The sequence below is a fragment of the Halictus rubicundus genome, chromosome 6 (genome assembly GCF_050948215.1).
Source record: "Halictus rubicundus isolate RS-2024b chromosome 6, iyHalRubi1_principal, whole genome shotgun sequence".
Classification (NCBI taxonomy): domain Eukaryota; kingdom Metazoa; phylum Arthropoda; class Insecta; order Hymenoptera; family Halictidae; genus Halictus; species Halictus rubicundus.
Genome location: NC_135154.1, coordinates 12,349,285 through 12,365,383, shown reverse-complemented (window position 1 = coordinate 12,365,383; position 16,099 = coordinate 12,349,285). Strand labels below are relative to the sequence as shown.

General features: G+C 45.2%; 1 protein-coding gene across 7 annotated transcripts in view; it reads left to right on the top strand.

Moving 5' to 3' along the window:
• The window catches only part of LOC143355243 (uncharacterized), a 202,465-nt gene extending 186,926 nt beyond the window's left edge, over nucleotides 1-15,539 (top strand). For all 7 annotated transcript variants that reach the window (XM_076789909.1, XM_076789907.1, XM_076789910.1 and 4 more), the window contains 7 exons: nucleotides 3,938-4,108; nucleotides 4,802-4,957; nucleotides 5,144-5,377; nucleotides 5,456-5,685; nucleotides 7,233-7,895; nucleotides 7,977-8,351; nucleotides 8,424-15,539. In XM_076789909.1, the coding sequence (XP_076646024.1) occupies nucleotides 3,938-4,108; nucleotides 4,802-4,957; nucleotides 5,144-5,377; nucleotides 5,456-5,685; nucleotides 7,233-7,895; nucleotides 7,977-8,351; nucleotides 8,424-9,812 (3,218 nt within the window). In that variant the 3' untranslated portion in view covers nucleotides 9,813-15,539. The remainder of the gene's footprint in view (nucleotides 1-3,937; nucleotides 4,109-4,801; nucleotides 4,958-5,143; nucleotides 5,378-5,455; nucleotides 5,686-7,232; nucleotides 7,896-7,976; nucleotides 8,352-8,423) is intronic.
• Nucleotides 15,540-16,099: the final 560 nt, after the last annotated feature.

The following is a 16,099-nucleotide window of genomic DNA, read 5'->3' as shown; positions in this document are numbered from 1 at the left end:
AGACCTAAGGGCTCAGGACTCGAGGATTAAGGGTCCACAAGACAACGGTAAAAATTCCTATGGAATTCTGAATGAAAAATTGAGATGTGATGCGAATCGGTACACAAAACGAAGGTGCTGTTAATCTGATTTTCCGCCCGCTCGAGCAAAGAGCATTTCCTCGTCGGGGTTCGTAGCCGGCGTCAACGATTACTGAGCCAATGACGAAGTCATGATGGAATGCGACGGTATCTCGCTCGGAATTGTCCAGCCATGCGTCCAGCACGCGCGAATCTCCTCGTCCGCGGGGCTAGGAAGTCGCAGGAACTCGACGAGTTGACTGTGTCAGTCGAATTCTTGTTGGCGTTGCCGGCAAAAGCTGACGTCGAGTTCCCCCCCCCCCCCGTGGAAAAAGGACACCATAAACTTGATAACCACGTCGCGGGAACGCGGCGTTGTTTCGCGAGCCGCGCGAAACTGACGCGCAGGGCACGAACGATAACAATGGGAGCGGAAGTTCCGCGAAACGTATTTATGCGAGGCGACGTAACTTGCCGACTGCCGACTGTCTTCTGCTATCTGTTGTAATGCTTCGGTAGTTTCGTTCGGGCCCAATCTTGTTTCGATGAACCCATCGCTGGACGAGCCAACAGGAAACTGAAGATTAGCTTTCCTGTATTCCTCGAAGAACTCGTACACAGGGTACACGGTAAACAAGTTTTCAAACTATCGCACACCCTGCCGAGGAATCTGGAAAAAATGGGAAATAGTGCTTTTTACAATATCTTGAGTCAATGGAAAAGTCACGTTTAAACTTTGCTATGAAAATGGTTTTCATTTTTCAGAGCTTGCAACTGAAAAATCGGAAAAATTTGCTGTGGTGAAAAGTCTTTTTTAGATTTTCATAAAAATTTTTGGGATAACTATTGTTTTATGATGGTGGTTGTAGCGGTGGATCTGGCCCCAATATCAGTTATTATCTATTTTTCCGATACAGGTTCCGTGATTCAAACCAAACACTGTAATCTTGACTATTAGGAAATAATAGCATAATCGCTAGCACCTGTTGATTTACTCGGTTTATTTGATGACGATCCGTGATCCGAATTAACCGCGATCTTGACACCAATTCACAAATAATTGATCACCTCGATAAACCGTTCTGGTTCGTGTCTGTGTAGAAATACGACTTATTTAGGATTATATAGCACGTGATACGTGCCCGCTCGAACAAAGTGTAAGAGCCTACACGCGTGCCCTTAGTTGCACTCACGCAACTAACGGTGGAATGCCTCACGCCTTCGCACGAATCCCAGGAATTTCATTCTTAACCGCTGTCTGTTAATTGTGATTCGTATTATGGAACAAGGACAATCCTCGGCAGACACACAGTGCACCCAGAAAATATTTAAACATCACATTTCCGACTCTCCAAAAATAGTCGATATTTAAACCTTGACAATCTCGCAAAAACCACTAGTACCACCCCAACCCCTAATTCATCTTAAAACTTGAAGTCTCTACTTTCACAAAGCAGTACTCATTTTTCTTCAAAATATTTTTACATGCTTAGCAGGTGGGAAACTGAACAACCATTTTTCCTAAAAGATGAAGCAAATTCAAACGTGGTCAAAAACTTCCAAAATTTTTCTCGTAAATGAAACTGCCATAGATTTAAAGATTGAAGCCCCCTCTTTACAACGACTCCTTAAAAATTGATGTTCGATTTTTCCACTAATTTATGGCACAAAAATTAAGAAAATGCTGTACTGCCATCTTGAAAAATTCCGCAGAGTCAGTGTAATTTAACACTAGGTTTACGGGACCCGTCAAAATGACGGGTTCTAGTATTTTTAATTTAAAATTATTAAGTTTCCAAGGTTGCATACATGAGAAATAATTTAGCAAATTTATTTCTTTGGGTGTAGATTATTTAAAAAATATTGCTAAAAATGTGGGTAGCACGTTCTTGGTATTTTCATAAAGTAATGCAAAATAGTCACGTTTTGTGCTCCGTAAACCTAGTGTTAATTACCGAAAACCAGAACTTTTCTAAAGCGTACAGATCCTAGTGAAGTTCGGTTTACGCGAACGTGTTGCGACAGAAACAAACTTTTAAAGATGAAGGATGAAGAATCGTGTCACCCACATAAGACTGACAAGTCAGTCAGCACGTTAGGCAACAAAAACTCACATTGAATGCATTCTTCATTGTGGTATGTTAAATGCTTGCGCGCTCGTTTCAATAATGATAGCATTGAATTATTCATTGGTGCATTTCATATCTCTATACAATCAGTAAATGATTTTCGACAAAAACAGGAGGACACAATATAACTTACTAAAATGATTGAAAAGAGGAAAGACATTTTACTTATCTCCTGTTTGTTACAATTTTGATTTTGCATAAACACGCACAGTGTTTAAGATATTTCGTACTATCGCGTTCAATAGAAGCCTGGATAATTTTGCAAATGAAGAATGCCGGCCACTGGCACATAGAGATCTCACAAAAGGCTCGAACGTGTTTCTCTTTAGGTTGAATAAGTGATAACAGGCCGAGATTGAGATCGAAACAAGGTGTAATGTGCCTGGAAAAAGGATAAGGCGGTTGTGCAACTCATTTGAATAATTTCGTTTCGGTGATGAAATCGGTTTTCTAGCTGCCCGGTCGGGCGCAGGCTAATTTCGTTAATTATCCTAACGAAGCCGGCATTATCGTGCGCGGTTAACGATCCACGATAATTATTACGCTACACGGAGCCGGGCACACGCAGCCGATCGCGTTCGAGTTGCCCGGGATACGTATAGGTTCGATTTCGTATGCGACCGTTCTTAGAAGAATGTTGCAACGGGCAATGGGTGGAAATAAAAGGAAAACAAAAGAAACGGATGCCAACACGGAAACGTTGTTAGCTCGGTTCACTTGAAAACGCGCAGCCACTTTGTCCCTTTATCTCCTCCTCGTTCAAGTTTCCGTAGAATTTATACGAACTGAATTCTCATTACCACGGTTTCCTAACGAGCCTGTTATTTTAGCAACGGAAATATCGTTGTAAGCGGATGATCGTTATCGTACAAATTCGCTGCTTTGTACCCCAATTTACAAACATAAAAACTAGAGCTTACTCCCTTAATGAACTCACTGTAGAACATCCGTTAAGACATTCATTTTAAGATTGAAAAATTTAGCTACTCACTTTCTCGTAATACTACACATAATTGTCTATAAATCCAACGACTAGACTGTGGATCTTTATGCAAAATACAGAATGTCACCACCATCGAGACACAGAAACTACATAAAATGTCATTTCTCTTTTAATTATTTCATTAAGCTGAAACTGATACGTCGATGTTCTTCAATTTTTTAAACACGTCCACTACTTTCAAATGCATGAAATCCAGAGTCTGGTTATTATATGTCGCTGTAATTGACAGGGTCAGTTTACGATGATTTGAAAATGAATTATGTCCAGCGAACTGTGGTGTTCGGACCGATGTGCGGTGCGCTGGGAACGGAAAGAATTCTCCGTCGGCTTATGCGAACAAACTATCCTTAGTTTCGATCGAAGGCGTCCGTTTCTTGGTCACCCAAGGACTTTCGCTCACGTTAGTTGCACGAGGTCAGGTACACGAGGCCCGCGGCCCGCGAGTCCTCGTTTCACGTTCGAGGAACAGACGATCGGTCGACGTGCGGTTACCGGACGGCCATACAATCGTACGGGCAATTAACGCAGAACTGGTTTTATCGACGTATCGTTCATAATTCCAGTCGACCCTTGTCCAGCTTCCAGCGATCGTGATCGCCGCGCCGCGTCTTTCTCTCGGGGAAACACGCCACACGCGCATCACTTTTACTGTTCGTGCTTCCCCCTTCCTTCCTCCTCTGATCAGTCGTTTTCTTTTATTTTTCACGCGGGACTAATTGGTTCGTTTCGTTCTTTTTCCGTTGCAGATACCCAAGATGTCGATCTGGATGCCATCCTCGGCGAGCTCTGCGCCCTGGAGCGTCGCTGCGACGGCGACATTGCCGCTACATCCGCACCGGATGCTCAGAGACAAGGTCGCCCTAACAGCACCAGGATCACGCCTGGCGACAACACCGACATCGGCAAGAACGAAGGAGGTAATCATCTCGGGACTTGATCCTTTAACACCTATCGTTGTTACGTACTACAGTGTTCACTCGATATATGTCCAAAACACGGGTCTAGCCACGGACATACATCAGCTAGGAGATACTATTTTTGATCCACGCGACCTTACACTCCCAGCGACCGAGGTCTCTCGAGGGTGGGGATAGTTCTGGGACTTCTATCGGCATTTGGGACATGTATAGAGTAAACACTGTAATCGGAATTTTTTTATTCGGGCCACAGTGCGTTTTAATAATATCAGTTGCGACTCAAAAGAAACTGGACTCTGTTTTCTTGTAGATCAGATCAAATTTGATGACTTTTACCCGTCACTTCTCTACACCCTTGTGTACCTGTCTGACAATTTTCATCGTGCACCGGATATTTTCACACGCAATTTGCGCGCCTCTGCGATTTGTCAATGCAGATTGCGATTTAATAAATTGGGTTCTTTTTCGTAGAGTCTACGGCTACAGAATTCGACGGTCTTTGCTCGTGCGCAAATCGTGCAAAAATAGGGTCGAGCTAGTTTCTCTGGGGACAGCGTGACGCGTATTCTTGTCAGTTTATCTTAGATATCAGGCCTGGCAGGCTTGAAACAGCCGGTTCCAACTCATAGCTGCGTAATTAATACGTTCTTACATTGTCGACTTTCTTCAACGTGCGCCAACTGTTTGTCACAGCCATGCGAACCGATAGTCCTGACAATGACAGCGCGTTCTCGGACACGGTCTCGATGCTGTCCAGCGAGAGCTCCGCGAGCAGCAGCGGCTCCGGACACAAACCTCCTCAGACCGCCATGCACACAACCCCTCAACAGCAACCCCATCAACTTATGGGTAAGTTAGACCAACATATCGACACAGAATGTTTAATACATGCCTATGCATTAATTTGTACTATTCAATTGTACTTGATCGAATCACGTTGAAGAACAAACTCGTCAGAGCGAGAGCTTTCCGTCTAACTTGTGATTAATTAAGCGAGAGAAAATGTGGCGAGACATAATTCCATAAATTCGCCAGACGCTGCGAGCAGAGTCAAAGCGGAGAAGATTCGATTGGCGCTGGAGAAGATGCGCGAGGCGAGCGTCCAGAAGCTGTTCATCAAAGCGTTCACGCTGGACGGCAGTGGGAAAAGTTTGCTCGTCGACGAGGGAATGAGCGTGGCCCACGTCTGCAGGCTACTCGCCGACAAGAATCACGTGCCAATGGACCCGAAGTGGGCTGTAGTCGAGCATCTGCCCGATCTCTTCATGGGTGAGCATCCTCCCCGACACGATAAGTCGATCGTCGATAAAAGAATCGCAGGACACTTACCAGTTTTTGATCTTGCAGAACGGGTTTACGAGGATCACGAGCTGCTGGTGGAAAATCTGTTATTGTGGACGAGAGATTCGAAGAACAAGCTGCTTTTCGTCGAACGACCAGACAAAACTCAGCTATTCCTTAATCCGGAAAGGTTCCTCCTCGGCCCGTCGGACAGGAGCAGCGCGGAGTACGATGACCACTCGCGCAACATTCTTCTTGAAGAATTCTTCTCCAGCAGCAACGTCGGCGTACCAGAGGTAACACATTCTTCCTGTTCAATTTTATTTTACTATGAGTGGGCTATGGATTTTCGCAATTTATGGTAAAAATGGGTAGGCGCAGTTTGAAGGAGTACAAGGATTGAAAGAATTTGAAGGTATGCTCTTTTCGAAGTTATTCGAGAAGGAAAGAAATTTGGCACCAATTTCTTACAATTGATGTAGGCAGTTTTCATTTTGCATAACGATCCGCAGTCTAACTATGAGTATTCATGCCCTTGTAGCTTGTGAAAGTATTTAACCCTTTCCTTGCTTTCACCCTTTGCTATTAAAATAGCATCTTTTAATTTTTCATAATACGAGTCGCCTACAGAATTTTTTTTTTCGATTTTGTTATCAAAGCATTGATCCTTGACTTTTTATATTTAAAATAAACTTCCGCTTTATCAGTTTCCTTGTACTGTTTGTGTTGTGCAGTTACTCGATTTGGCAAATGCGTGATTCGTGTTGTTCGATTCACAGTTGTCAAGTTTTACGGATGACTGTAGTCACCATCAATATATAGTTTAACGTTAGATAAATATAGTCAGCTGTATTCGGCAGAGGATTAAAATCATAACAAGAAAATTGTAAAAATCAAACGCCCCTTGAAATCAAATTAAGCCGATGACGGACTGTTCGATTGCTTGCAGAGACAAACATTTCGTGCCTAGATTCAACCCCGTATATTGAACGAGGGGGTAGTTGCAAGATGAAATCGGATTAGCGATCGTTCCGCGTCAATGTGTCCGCATGCAAAAATTCCGGCACGTCGTTGTCATCGGAATACGTATTAGACAATTTTCATCAATATTCGATTTAAAATCCATAGACGCAAACAATTAAAACTGTTAAAATACTCTGAAAATGCTGATTTCGTATTGAAGCTAAAAATGACAACTTAATAGTGATATTGTCATAAACAGACTCCGAAACCTTATGCAAAACAAAATTGTCTACAAAATTCCAACAGTCTTTCTTTTAATAATCTATGTTAAATATCACCGACTCACTTTTGCTATAAATGCCTAAAATCCGAAGTCCAGTCATAACTATTGTCATAAAATATTTTCAGATCTTTTAGCAAGGAGCTATCTACTACCTCAATAAAAATAAAAACGATTTGAGTTCTGATTTCATCACTATTGCAATCACTGATCATAGAAATTGTTTAATTTCCATTTATCTCAGTCTGCCTACAAAAATATAAATTTGTACAAACGTTCATAGTTCACTAGCTGCGTCCACAGGTTATGCAGCATGTATAATATCTGCAAATTGAGGCCATAAGTGCAGCGAAGGCGTGGGGTTATCTCACAGACATTGGCTTAATGTATTCTACATTCAGAGTAGCATACTTCCTCGAAGTTTCACTTCAATGTCTTCGAAGCTAGAGAAAGTACAGTATTTTATACAGCTCTAATTATTGCAGAAGTAATCATACGAGGGAATGACCGCAGATAAATGTTAAATAGTTTGAAATAGCTCTGATCACTGCATCAGAATACACTATAACATATTGACATATCGGTTACCTCAAATTTTAGGTCGAGGGGCCCTTATACTTGAAATCGGACAGCAAGAAAGGTTGGAAAAGGTACCACTTCATCCTGCGAGCTTCCGGTCTGTACTATTGGCCGAAGGAAAAGGCTCGTACCGCGCGCGATCTGGTTTGTCTGGCGACGTTCGACATGAATCAGATCTATTATGGCGTCGGCTGGAAAAAGAAGTACAAAGCGCCGACGGATTTCTGCTTCGCGGTGAAGCATCCGAGGCTGCAGCAGCCGAAATCCACCAAGTATATCAAGTTCCTTTGCGCGGACGACAACGCGTCTCTGGAACGATGGATGGTCGGGATCAGAGTGGCCAAGTATGGCAGACAGCTGATGGAGAATTACAGAACTCTGATCGACGAGCTGGCGCAGGAGGATCTCGATATGCTGGCGCATGCCAGATCGTGTTCCGTTAGCTCGATCGCCGTGCCGCCGCAGAATCAAACACAGTACAACACCAGCAACGACAATGCTCGCCAGTTCACGGAAAATTCGCGGAACGGTACAGAGACTGCCAACACCAGACAGTACGATGGTCAGAGGCAGAGCTATAATCCCGATCAACGACAGAGTTACAATACCGACGGGAGGCTAAGCAGAGCCAGCAGCTCGAGTTCCAGCGGGTGTCTATCGGACGGAGCGCCAAGCAGTTGCGAGGTACAACAATTTATAAGATTAAAATACCCTTCTTGTAAGTATGAAGACGAATTAACACATTTCTTTCGTTCGACGCTGCAGGTAGCTTTCGAGTGTGGCGAATTTCCAACGGGAACGATTAAGAGGAAACCCTCGATGAACCCAAAACTGCCACTCACATCGATCACGCGACAATTGAAGGAGGTAGGCGAAACGGTTCGAGACGAGCCAGACTCCTGTCCGAGTCCTACGAGCTCAGGATCCGGCACGTTGACCAGAAGACACAGTCGTAGGAGGAGCGGCACCGATTCGGACGGGTCTGGAACGTTGAAGAGACACCACCGATCCAGCAACGCAACTCCGGTCAGTCCTGTACCCCCTGGTACACCAGTCAGAGAGAGGGCCAGCCCTATGGGGTACAACAGAACGGAAAGTCAAGAATCGAAAACACCGACAAGTCCTATTCCACCGTCAATGGTACGTACCAGCGACTTGGTTCGTTCGAACGATCTCGTTTCGACAATCTGTTTATCGACTAACGTTCTCCAGATGGATTCGATCACTTCGCTGCCCCCGCCGCCGTCGCCGTCAAGAGTCACCGAGGAAACAGAGTCGGACAACGAACCACTCCCGCCGCCACCGCCCGAGATGTTCAGATCGAATCTCTCCCTGGACTCGTTGCCACCACCTCCAGCGCCTGGCGAAATCCCAGTGTGCAACACGCCCGAGCTGTCCGGTTCGTCGTTGAGTCTGGCGTCGCTCCCGCCACCCCCGAGTCCCCTGGTAGGAGAAACGGGGACGATCCGGCGTGCAAGGCCGAAACAGTCGACGCCGACGAACTCGGTGACGCCCGAGAACACGCCGACGCACACTCCGTCGAGGCCGTCGAACAACCAGCAGATGTACGCGAACGCGAACAACGCTGTGCAGAACAACGCCGCGGTTCAGAACAGCCAGAGCTACAACATGAACGCGCAGAACGCTCTCCACGCGAACAACACGGCGAACTCGGTGGCTTCGTCGCACAGCTCGTACCCAGGATCCAGCGCGAGCACACCCACCTACGCGCCAAGTTCTCCGAACTTTGCTTCACCCCCGCCGTTCGTTGCTCCTCCGGCTTATGGCACCCAGCAGCAGCACGGTAATTCGCAGAGCCTGACGAGGCAGAACTCGAAAGCGGAGTCGATATACGGGACACACTCGCTGCCGCACTCGACGGTACAACCGATCAGGCCGAACCCGAACATGGACACCGTGCGACGAAGTGCCATGAAACAGAGCTCGAGCCATTACGCAGCTCCACCCTATCTAGCGGAACTGAAGGCGGCGTCCAGTCCTCAGCCGCAACGCAGGGTGACCATCCAAGAGCCGCCTACGTCGCCGAAGTCGAAGACCGGCACCGGAAAGAAGATCACGTTCAACCTTCCGCCGCAACAAGAACCGGGAAGCCCTGCTCTGCCGCAAAGAAAACCCATGCCGCCGAGGAGGTCGGACAGCACGAGGCTCACGTCTCCTAAGAAACTCGCTGCGTCCGATCAGGCTCCGCCCGGCGATTTCCTGAAGGATCTCCAGAGGGTGATGAGGAAGAAGTGGCAGGTGGCGCAAAAGTGTAAACTCGACACGACCACCACTCCGCACGAGGTACTCGGCTTTCGTGATCCACCGCCTGCCGTGGCCGACTACAGGGAAACGAACGTGTCGAACTGGGTCCAGGAACACTACGGAGCCGACAACCTGTACGAGAACGTTTACACAACGGACCCCCATGCTCCCGTCGAGTACGCTTCCAGCCCGGCCCGACAGCCGACCGTCAGATTCGCCGACGAGAATCGCAGCATCAACATCGTGAACGCCATCGCCAACAAGAGAAGACCACCTCCACCACCGCCGAAAAGGGCAGAGACCACACATTTGACCACCACCAGAGCGATGCACTGACAATAGCAGATAATTCAGCCCCGTCCCGAAAGGCGATGGTACTGTTGTCTGTGCAGTTGGTGGAAGGACTAAGAAACGGCGAGAAGGAATTCGCTTTGTTCTGTGATTTGGTCACCATTTCGAGGTCCTAGTGTCGAGTCCACGCGTTCGTTGATCGTCCTTTTTCTGTTACACCGTTCGAAGGAGTTCCGTTCTTCAGGCAAAGGGGAAAGGGGATCGACGATTATCCTTGAAGAGAGAGAGAGAGAGAGAGGGAGAACATTCGGCTTTGTGTTCGCATATGTCGCAAGAGTTTGCATGGAATCGGCTTGGCTGGATGTCCTGTATCTACCCAAACAACCAGCTGCGGCAGTTATAGGATAATCGATGTATATTTAGGAGTTCGAGGATGAAAGTCTGATCGATACTGCGAATTAAATGGTCGTCAACGCCGTCGTCGGGTTCGACCCTCGGCGTCGGTGTCCTATAGAGAATTTTTTAGCGAGAGAAAAGTTGGTGGACCGGAACCGAGGACCACCGGAAAATCGGAATTATAGATTATCAAGTCCGATGTGAAGCATCTGTCTCGAACGGCGATTTAGCAACGGCCATTCAACTAGAACGTAAGGGAAACACTGCCGCACATATTGAGGATGTGATATATAAGTCTTAAGCTCCTAATTTTTGGTTCCCCGTCAAACCGGGAGGAGAAACGTCGACTTTGCGATCGATCTTCGCTCAGTGGAGTCCACAGAGAGACCCCGTGGACGCGGTCGGACATAAGCCAATCGAATTTAAAACGCGTGAACCGCGCTCGCCATTTTTTCTGTGCAAATCAATCCAGAGTTAACTAGGCTTAGCTGTATCTCTGGCGTGTCCGCCGACCAGTTAACGACGGACCTTTTTCGCTTGTTTTCTATTACAACGGAACAGCTGCGCACGAATCAGATGACGAGAGATTGATACTGTTAACGCCGAACACATTGTCGTTAAGGTGGCTTGGGTTGTTGCATATGAAATATCGTGTCTCTTGCAATGAAGATTCGTTAAAGTCTGTTAGCGTTCTTAAAATTTCGAGAAATCGGATTACTCGTTTCAACCTTTGTATAAATCTTGTTCAACTTCCTATATCTAATCCTTGGTATGAACTTCTTTGATCCAGGAGAATCGGGGCAAATATGTTTACTGCATTTTAAGGACCAATTCGAACATTGTATCCCTATTGTATTGAACCAGATCTTCCCTGAGAAAATTGGTGGTTAATTTTGTGCGTTTGTAATTGAATATTCACTCCGTCCAAATTTTATCTCAGCCCATCTGATTTTCGAGAACGAGATATCGCTTTTTGAGGGTACTGAAGTAGATTGACCGTGGGTCTCCCTATTAAAAATCAGTTTTCGTCGGTGAAAGTGAATTGAAAAGGGAATAGAAATATATTCTTTCCAAAGGTTAGGGGAGCAAGGCCGGGAAACATGGTAAACGTATTGAAAGTTGTATTCGTTGATTTTCGTTCGAATTCTTTTGTTATTGTGAAGAACGAAATTTCGTATGCAGAAGCCTAATACTTCGCTACACATAGGGGAGACTGGCAAAGTTGATAAGTTTCTTCGGTTGCAATATATTTCGACGTTGCTGAGACTTGATTGCAAATGTTTCTCTTTTTTATATTGCAAGCGAAACTTTGAGGTACAATTTCGTATTAAGATGAGACATATTGATACATTTTTATAGTTGAACTTGCTTTTTAGAAGTCATTATTAGACAAAGAGTTTTAAACAGCAAATATTTACTTTCAGTGTCACCAAAACATTTTTAAACTTTGAATGACACTTATTGCAGTAATTTTATCAAATTTGGTACATATTTGCAGTTTGTCGATGACAGTACACCTTCATTACCTCGGCATTTGATATATGCCTTAATTTCTGAGCATTTTTAATTTATTTGCAAAATATAGAGGATTCATCGGGAAATTTTAGGGATTAGTCAATACAATGCAACAGCGTTCCCCAGAGAAAATCCATCAATATGCTTCACACAATACAACACGGAAATAATCAGTTAAGAAAATGAAATGAAAGTGGCACAACGAGAAACCAAATTAATTCTAAGAAACTAAATTTTAGAATTTTATATTTTTTTTTTTTTGGCAATTTCTAGAATCAACGTGAATTTTTAGTTTTTTATTAGAGAAATGAGACAATTGAATAATGTTGGCTAACGTACACATTGTTGAGCATGGACTATACCATATTGGAAATTCGAACGAATTCCAGTGGAGCCTTGATTATCCGAACTGCACTGAGAAACATGAGAGTCCGTATAATAGAATAGCTAATTAATTGCGATGCTAGATCATTATTGATTTATAGAGGAAACAGCGTTGCTTATGAGTCGTTTTAGATAGAGTTATTTAAATTTGAAGCATCGGAGTTTTGGATAATCGAGGCCGCACTGTATCTTCTAGTATTTCGTCTTGGTTAAATTATACACACTAGCATTGGCAAGATTTCTGTATCGACCTCTTGATACAGAGAACCACTTCTCCTCTTAACACGGGGGAAAAAAAATCAGCGAAAAATCAATTCAGCCCTCGGGGAGCTAATCCTTTAGCCGACATTAGCGGGAGGACGCAGGAGCCCTAATTGAGACACATTTCAGCGGCCTGCTGCAACCTAATAAAGGTTCGACCCAGCTCTGTATCAATTTAGCCTGTCTCCCCTGCGCATGAATGATGAAAACGTTGTTCACGAAACACACGATGGTACGCGACGCGTTTTTTTAAACCTTCGTAAATAGGTGTGTATGTATATAAATGGAACACGTATGAGCGTTTATATCAATATATCGACTTTGATGCTGTATGTTTAGATGATAACGTACGAATCGAGCTATCCTCTGCGACGTGGACACTTGACGGTAACTCGAACCTGTTCGACGGATCTCGATCGAACGCCACGGGCGGCTCTGCTCTCATTCGTCATAATTGTCATCGGAACCTCCGAGTTTCTTTCTCACCTAGCATCGTGTTTCGCATAATTTTGGGACAGCTCGAGACAGCTCGAACGTGCAAAACCCTATTCTGAGCAATACGACTAAACATTAATCTTCGATCGGATCGGGAAACAATCGCGCGAAATCGTCAGCATGGTCTTTGCAATCGACTCGCGTCGAACATTCGAAATCTGTGACATCCTTCTGATCCACTGCTTCCGCTGAAACTACCGTTGTCATGGTTCAATGTAAATATATACACCGTACGAATTTGTAACGACTTTTTTTACCAAGCGGAACGACACGAAATTGCTCGAGGACACAGTTGTTAGCGCGGTGAACCGGACGCATCTCGGTTGCCAAGCCCATGATGAGATTTCCGTGAAACGTCACCGCACGCGAACCTGAGGATCGTTCATCCTCAGTTCGTGCGCGTCTTTTTATACTCCGAACTAGCGGCGGCATTTCGCGCCGCCATTTTGCACCTACACCGCGTGTGATCGCCAATGGAATTATTCGTCGACGACTGAAGACTTAACTGAAGATTTAACTGTTTATACTCATGAATTTGTACCGCGAGTTTCCGGTGTCCTCCGAGAAGCTTGTATCCTTCTTCGCGGACACCGAGTGGAACGGCCCACTGTTGCCGTTCAGGAGGGTCTCGCCCCGAGTCCTGTGCCATTTTACACTGTTAAGAATACCCAAGGACCGCGATGCGATATTTTCTACTGGCCGAGTTTTGATAGAAGTCCGACGGAGCGAGGATCCGTTCACGAACGTATACGATCCTGACGGACGTTTTTTCTAATCGATCGCACACGGACGCGCGAGACCTCCCCGGGAAATAACGCAGAAGGAGAGAAAGAGAGAGAGAGAGAGAGAGAGAGAGAGAGAGAGAGACACGAGTACACACACGCGCGTAAACACACATGTACACATACCGACGTCGATTTATATGTAACTGTAATTTTGTCTACCGTGCGTGCGGTCCAATCAAACGGAACCAATAATAGTAATGGTAACGATATATTGCTAACGATATACGTTTTTTGGGACTAATGTATCGAAACTTACGGAATCTTGACTGTCGTCTGACTTTTACGATAAGCGAGAATAAATGGCACGAACCTCACCGGACGGCTTTTCCTCCGGGACGATCGGGTTCTACGTCGGAAACGTTACGCCACGATGAGAGCCTCTTTAAACACGGATGTTCGGGAGCGAACCGGGACGGTTATGGCTCCCGGAAGAACGTCGATTGCGGGAGAGAATTGTTTGAGGATCTCTTGATCGAAATCGGGAACGTAGTTCTAACGCAGCGTTAACTGGGAAAAGGGAGAGCGAGTGAGAGAGAGAGAGAGAGAGAGAGAGAAAGTTTTGACACTCTTTCAGCGCGTTGCTTGCGGATGAATATTGTAACGAAATATAAACCGATGTACAGAGTGTCTACAAACGATGGAACCGGGATCCGATAGATACTAGAGTTTCGAGTAAAATGCGTGCGGCGAACCTATGCGATTTTGCTAACGATTCCTTGATCGACCGACAACCACGCGAGTCGCCGACAGGAATTCTGTCGGTCGACGAAATGGCAACAGAAGCAGCATTATTCAGAGTTGTATATAAATATTATATTATTTTTTATTTAAAAACACACTCTTGTAGCTAACAAGGATATTAAAATAATTAATCACGAAAGAAAAGACGTTTTGGTGAAACCACGATGCGCAGGGGTAACAGAACCGTTGAAAAGTTCTAGCTATGGCAGCCACTGTATCTGCGATTCGCTCGAACCGGTAAGTCCCGATCGATATCGACATCATGATCCTGCATTGTCAGCGGATCTTTCGTGTTGGCGTGATTTAGCTCTAAACCGAAGCTCATGTTGGTTTTCGAACTGTTTCCAAAGCCTTGGAGGTTGGCAACTCTTTGCTGGTGGTGGCTGAGGACCACTGTCGTAGATCAGGTTTATAAACTCAACTCCGGGATTCTTCCGCCGACAATACCCAATGAAACTGTCTGAGAGATGCCTCGCGTTGGCGACGACTTTGTATCCTCGTTGCGTCCCGTTTCCACCATTGTCACAGAAACGAACAATGTAAAAGTTTACATACGCTGTCTTTGAATTTTGATTTCGACCATCTTCATATGTTACAATCTCCCGATCGAAAAAGTTGCGCACCGTTTATTGTCTCCGTCCCGCGACGAAGACTTGTTATACACAGGCGTTCAAAGTATTTTCCATCGTTTGTGTACATTGATGTTGTAGACAATAGTAAACGTGTTCACACTTGGCTAAAATAATTGGATGTTTACAGTCAATCGTAGTCGAAATTAATGCTGCCTGGAAATAGACTCTTAAAGATCTTCGAAGCTCTACGATCGGGCTCTTTCCAAGAAAAATTCTCTACGTTTGGTATAATTCGGTATAGTTCGTTGAGAATTGTGCGTGGCAGCTAGCAGACGTAAGGGAAGTGCTAACTCGATCGCTGGGAGTTGAAAAAGTAGTTGAACTTCTAGTTAGCTCACCTGTCATTCTGTTTCGTTTCCCCCGGGTTGCTTTGCTCTAAACTATATTTATTGTGTTTCTTTTTTTTTTCTCCTAATTTCTCTGTATCGATTAAACTATCAATAGAGGAATACAAACGAATTCGTTGACAGTCTTTCAGCTCGGATAACCCTTTTGCGTTCGTTATTCGCCGTCTGTTGTTATTTGTTGATCATTGCTTTTATTAAACTTGAGTGTGGAAGGAACCGTGGACATTCATTAAACATTACCCATATCCACCTGAAATTGGTCAGCAATTACAATTTCGATTTCACTAATCCAAGAGAAACTCTGAAGAGAGCGTAAATGTCTAGAACAGAACTGCTCGACGTGCCTGTTAGCTAACAGCCATAGTCGCCAGATGAGGGGAGGGAGCACGAATCGAGGGGAATACAGTTACTCTCTCTCTGCCGGTACCGGAGTGTGCACGACAGAGACGCAACGCGTCACGTGACCGGCCCGTGGCGGAAGCGTGGGGGAATACGGCGGAGAAGGCGAAATTGGAGTGGGGGAACAAGTCTTGATCTGGCGACTCTGGGCACAGCTACGGGCAAGTACAGTGAATTCTCATTACGAGTCAGTGCCAACCTTACGAGCCGTCTCTCGAGCTACGTGCAACATTGTATCGGAGAAAGACATTTTCTCAGTCTTCTTGCCACTATCGCTTAGTAGTCATAGGCTTTTGTGACTTGTAGACGGATATGACTCTTAGGTTTCCAGCGGCAACCTCAGATTTCGTCTAAGAGTCAGTCACCAGAACGGCGCA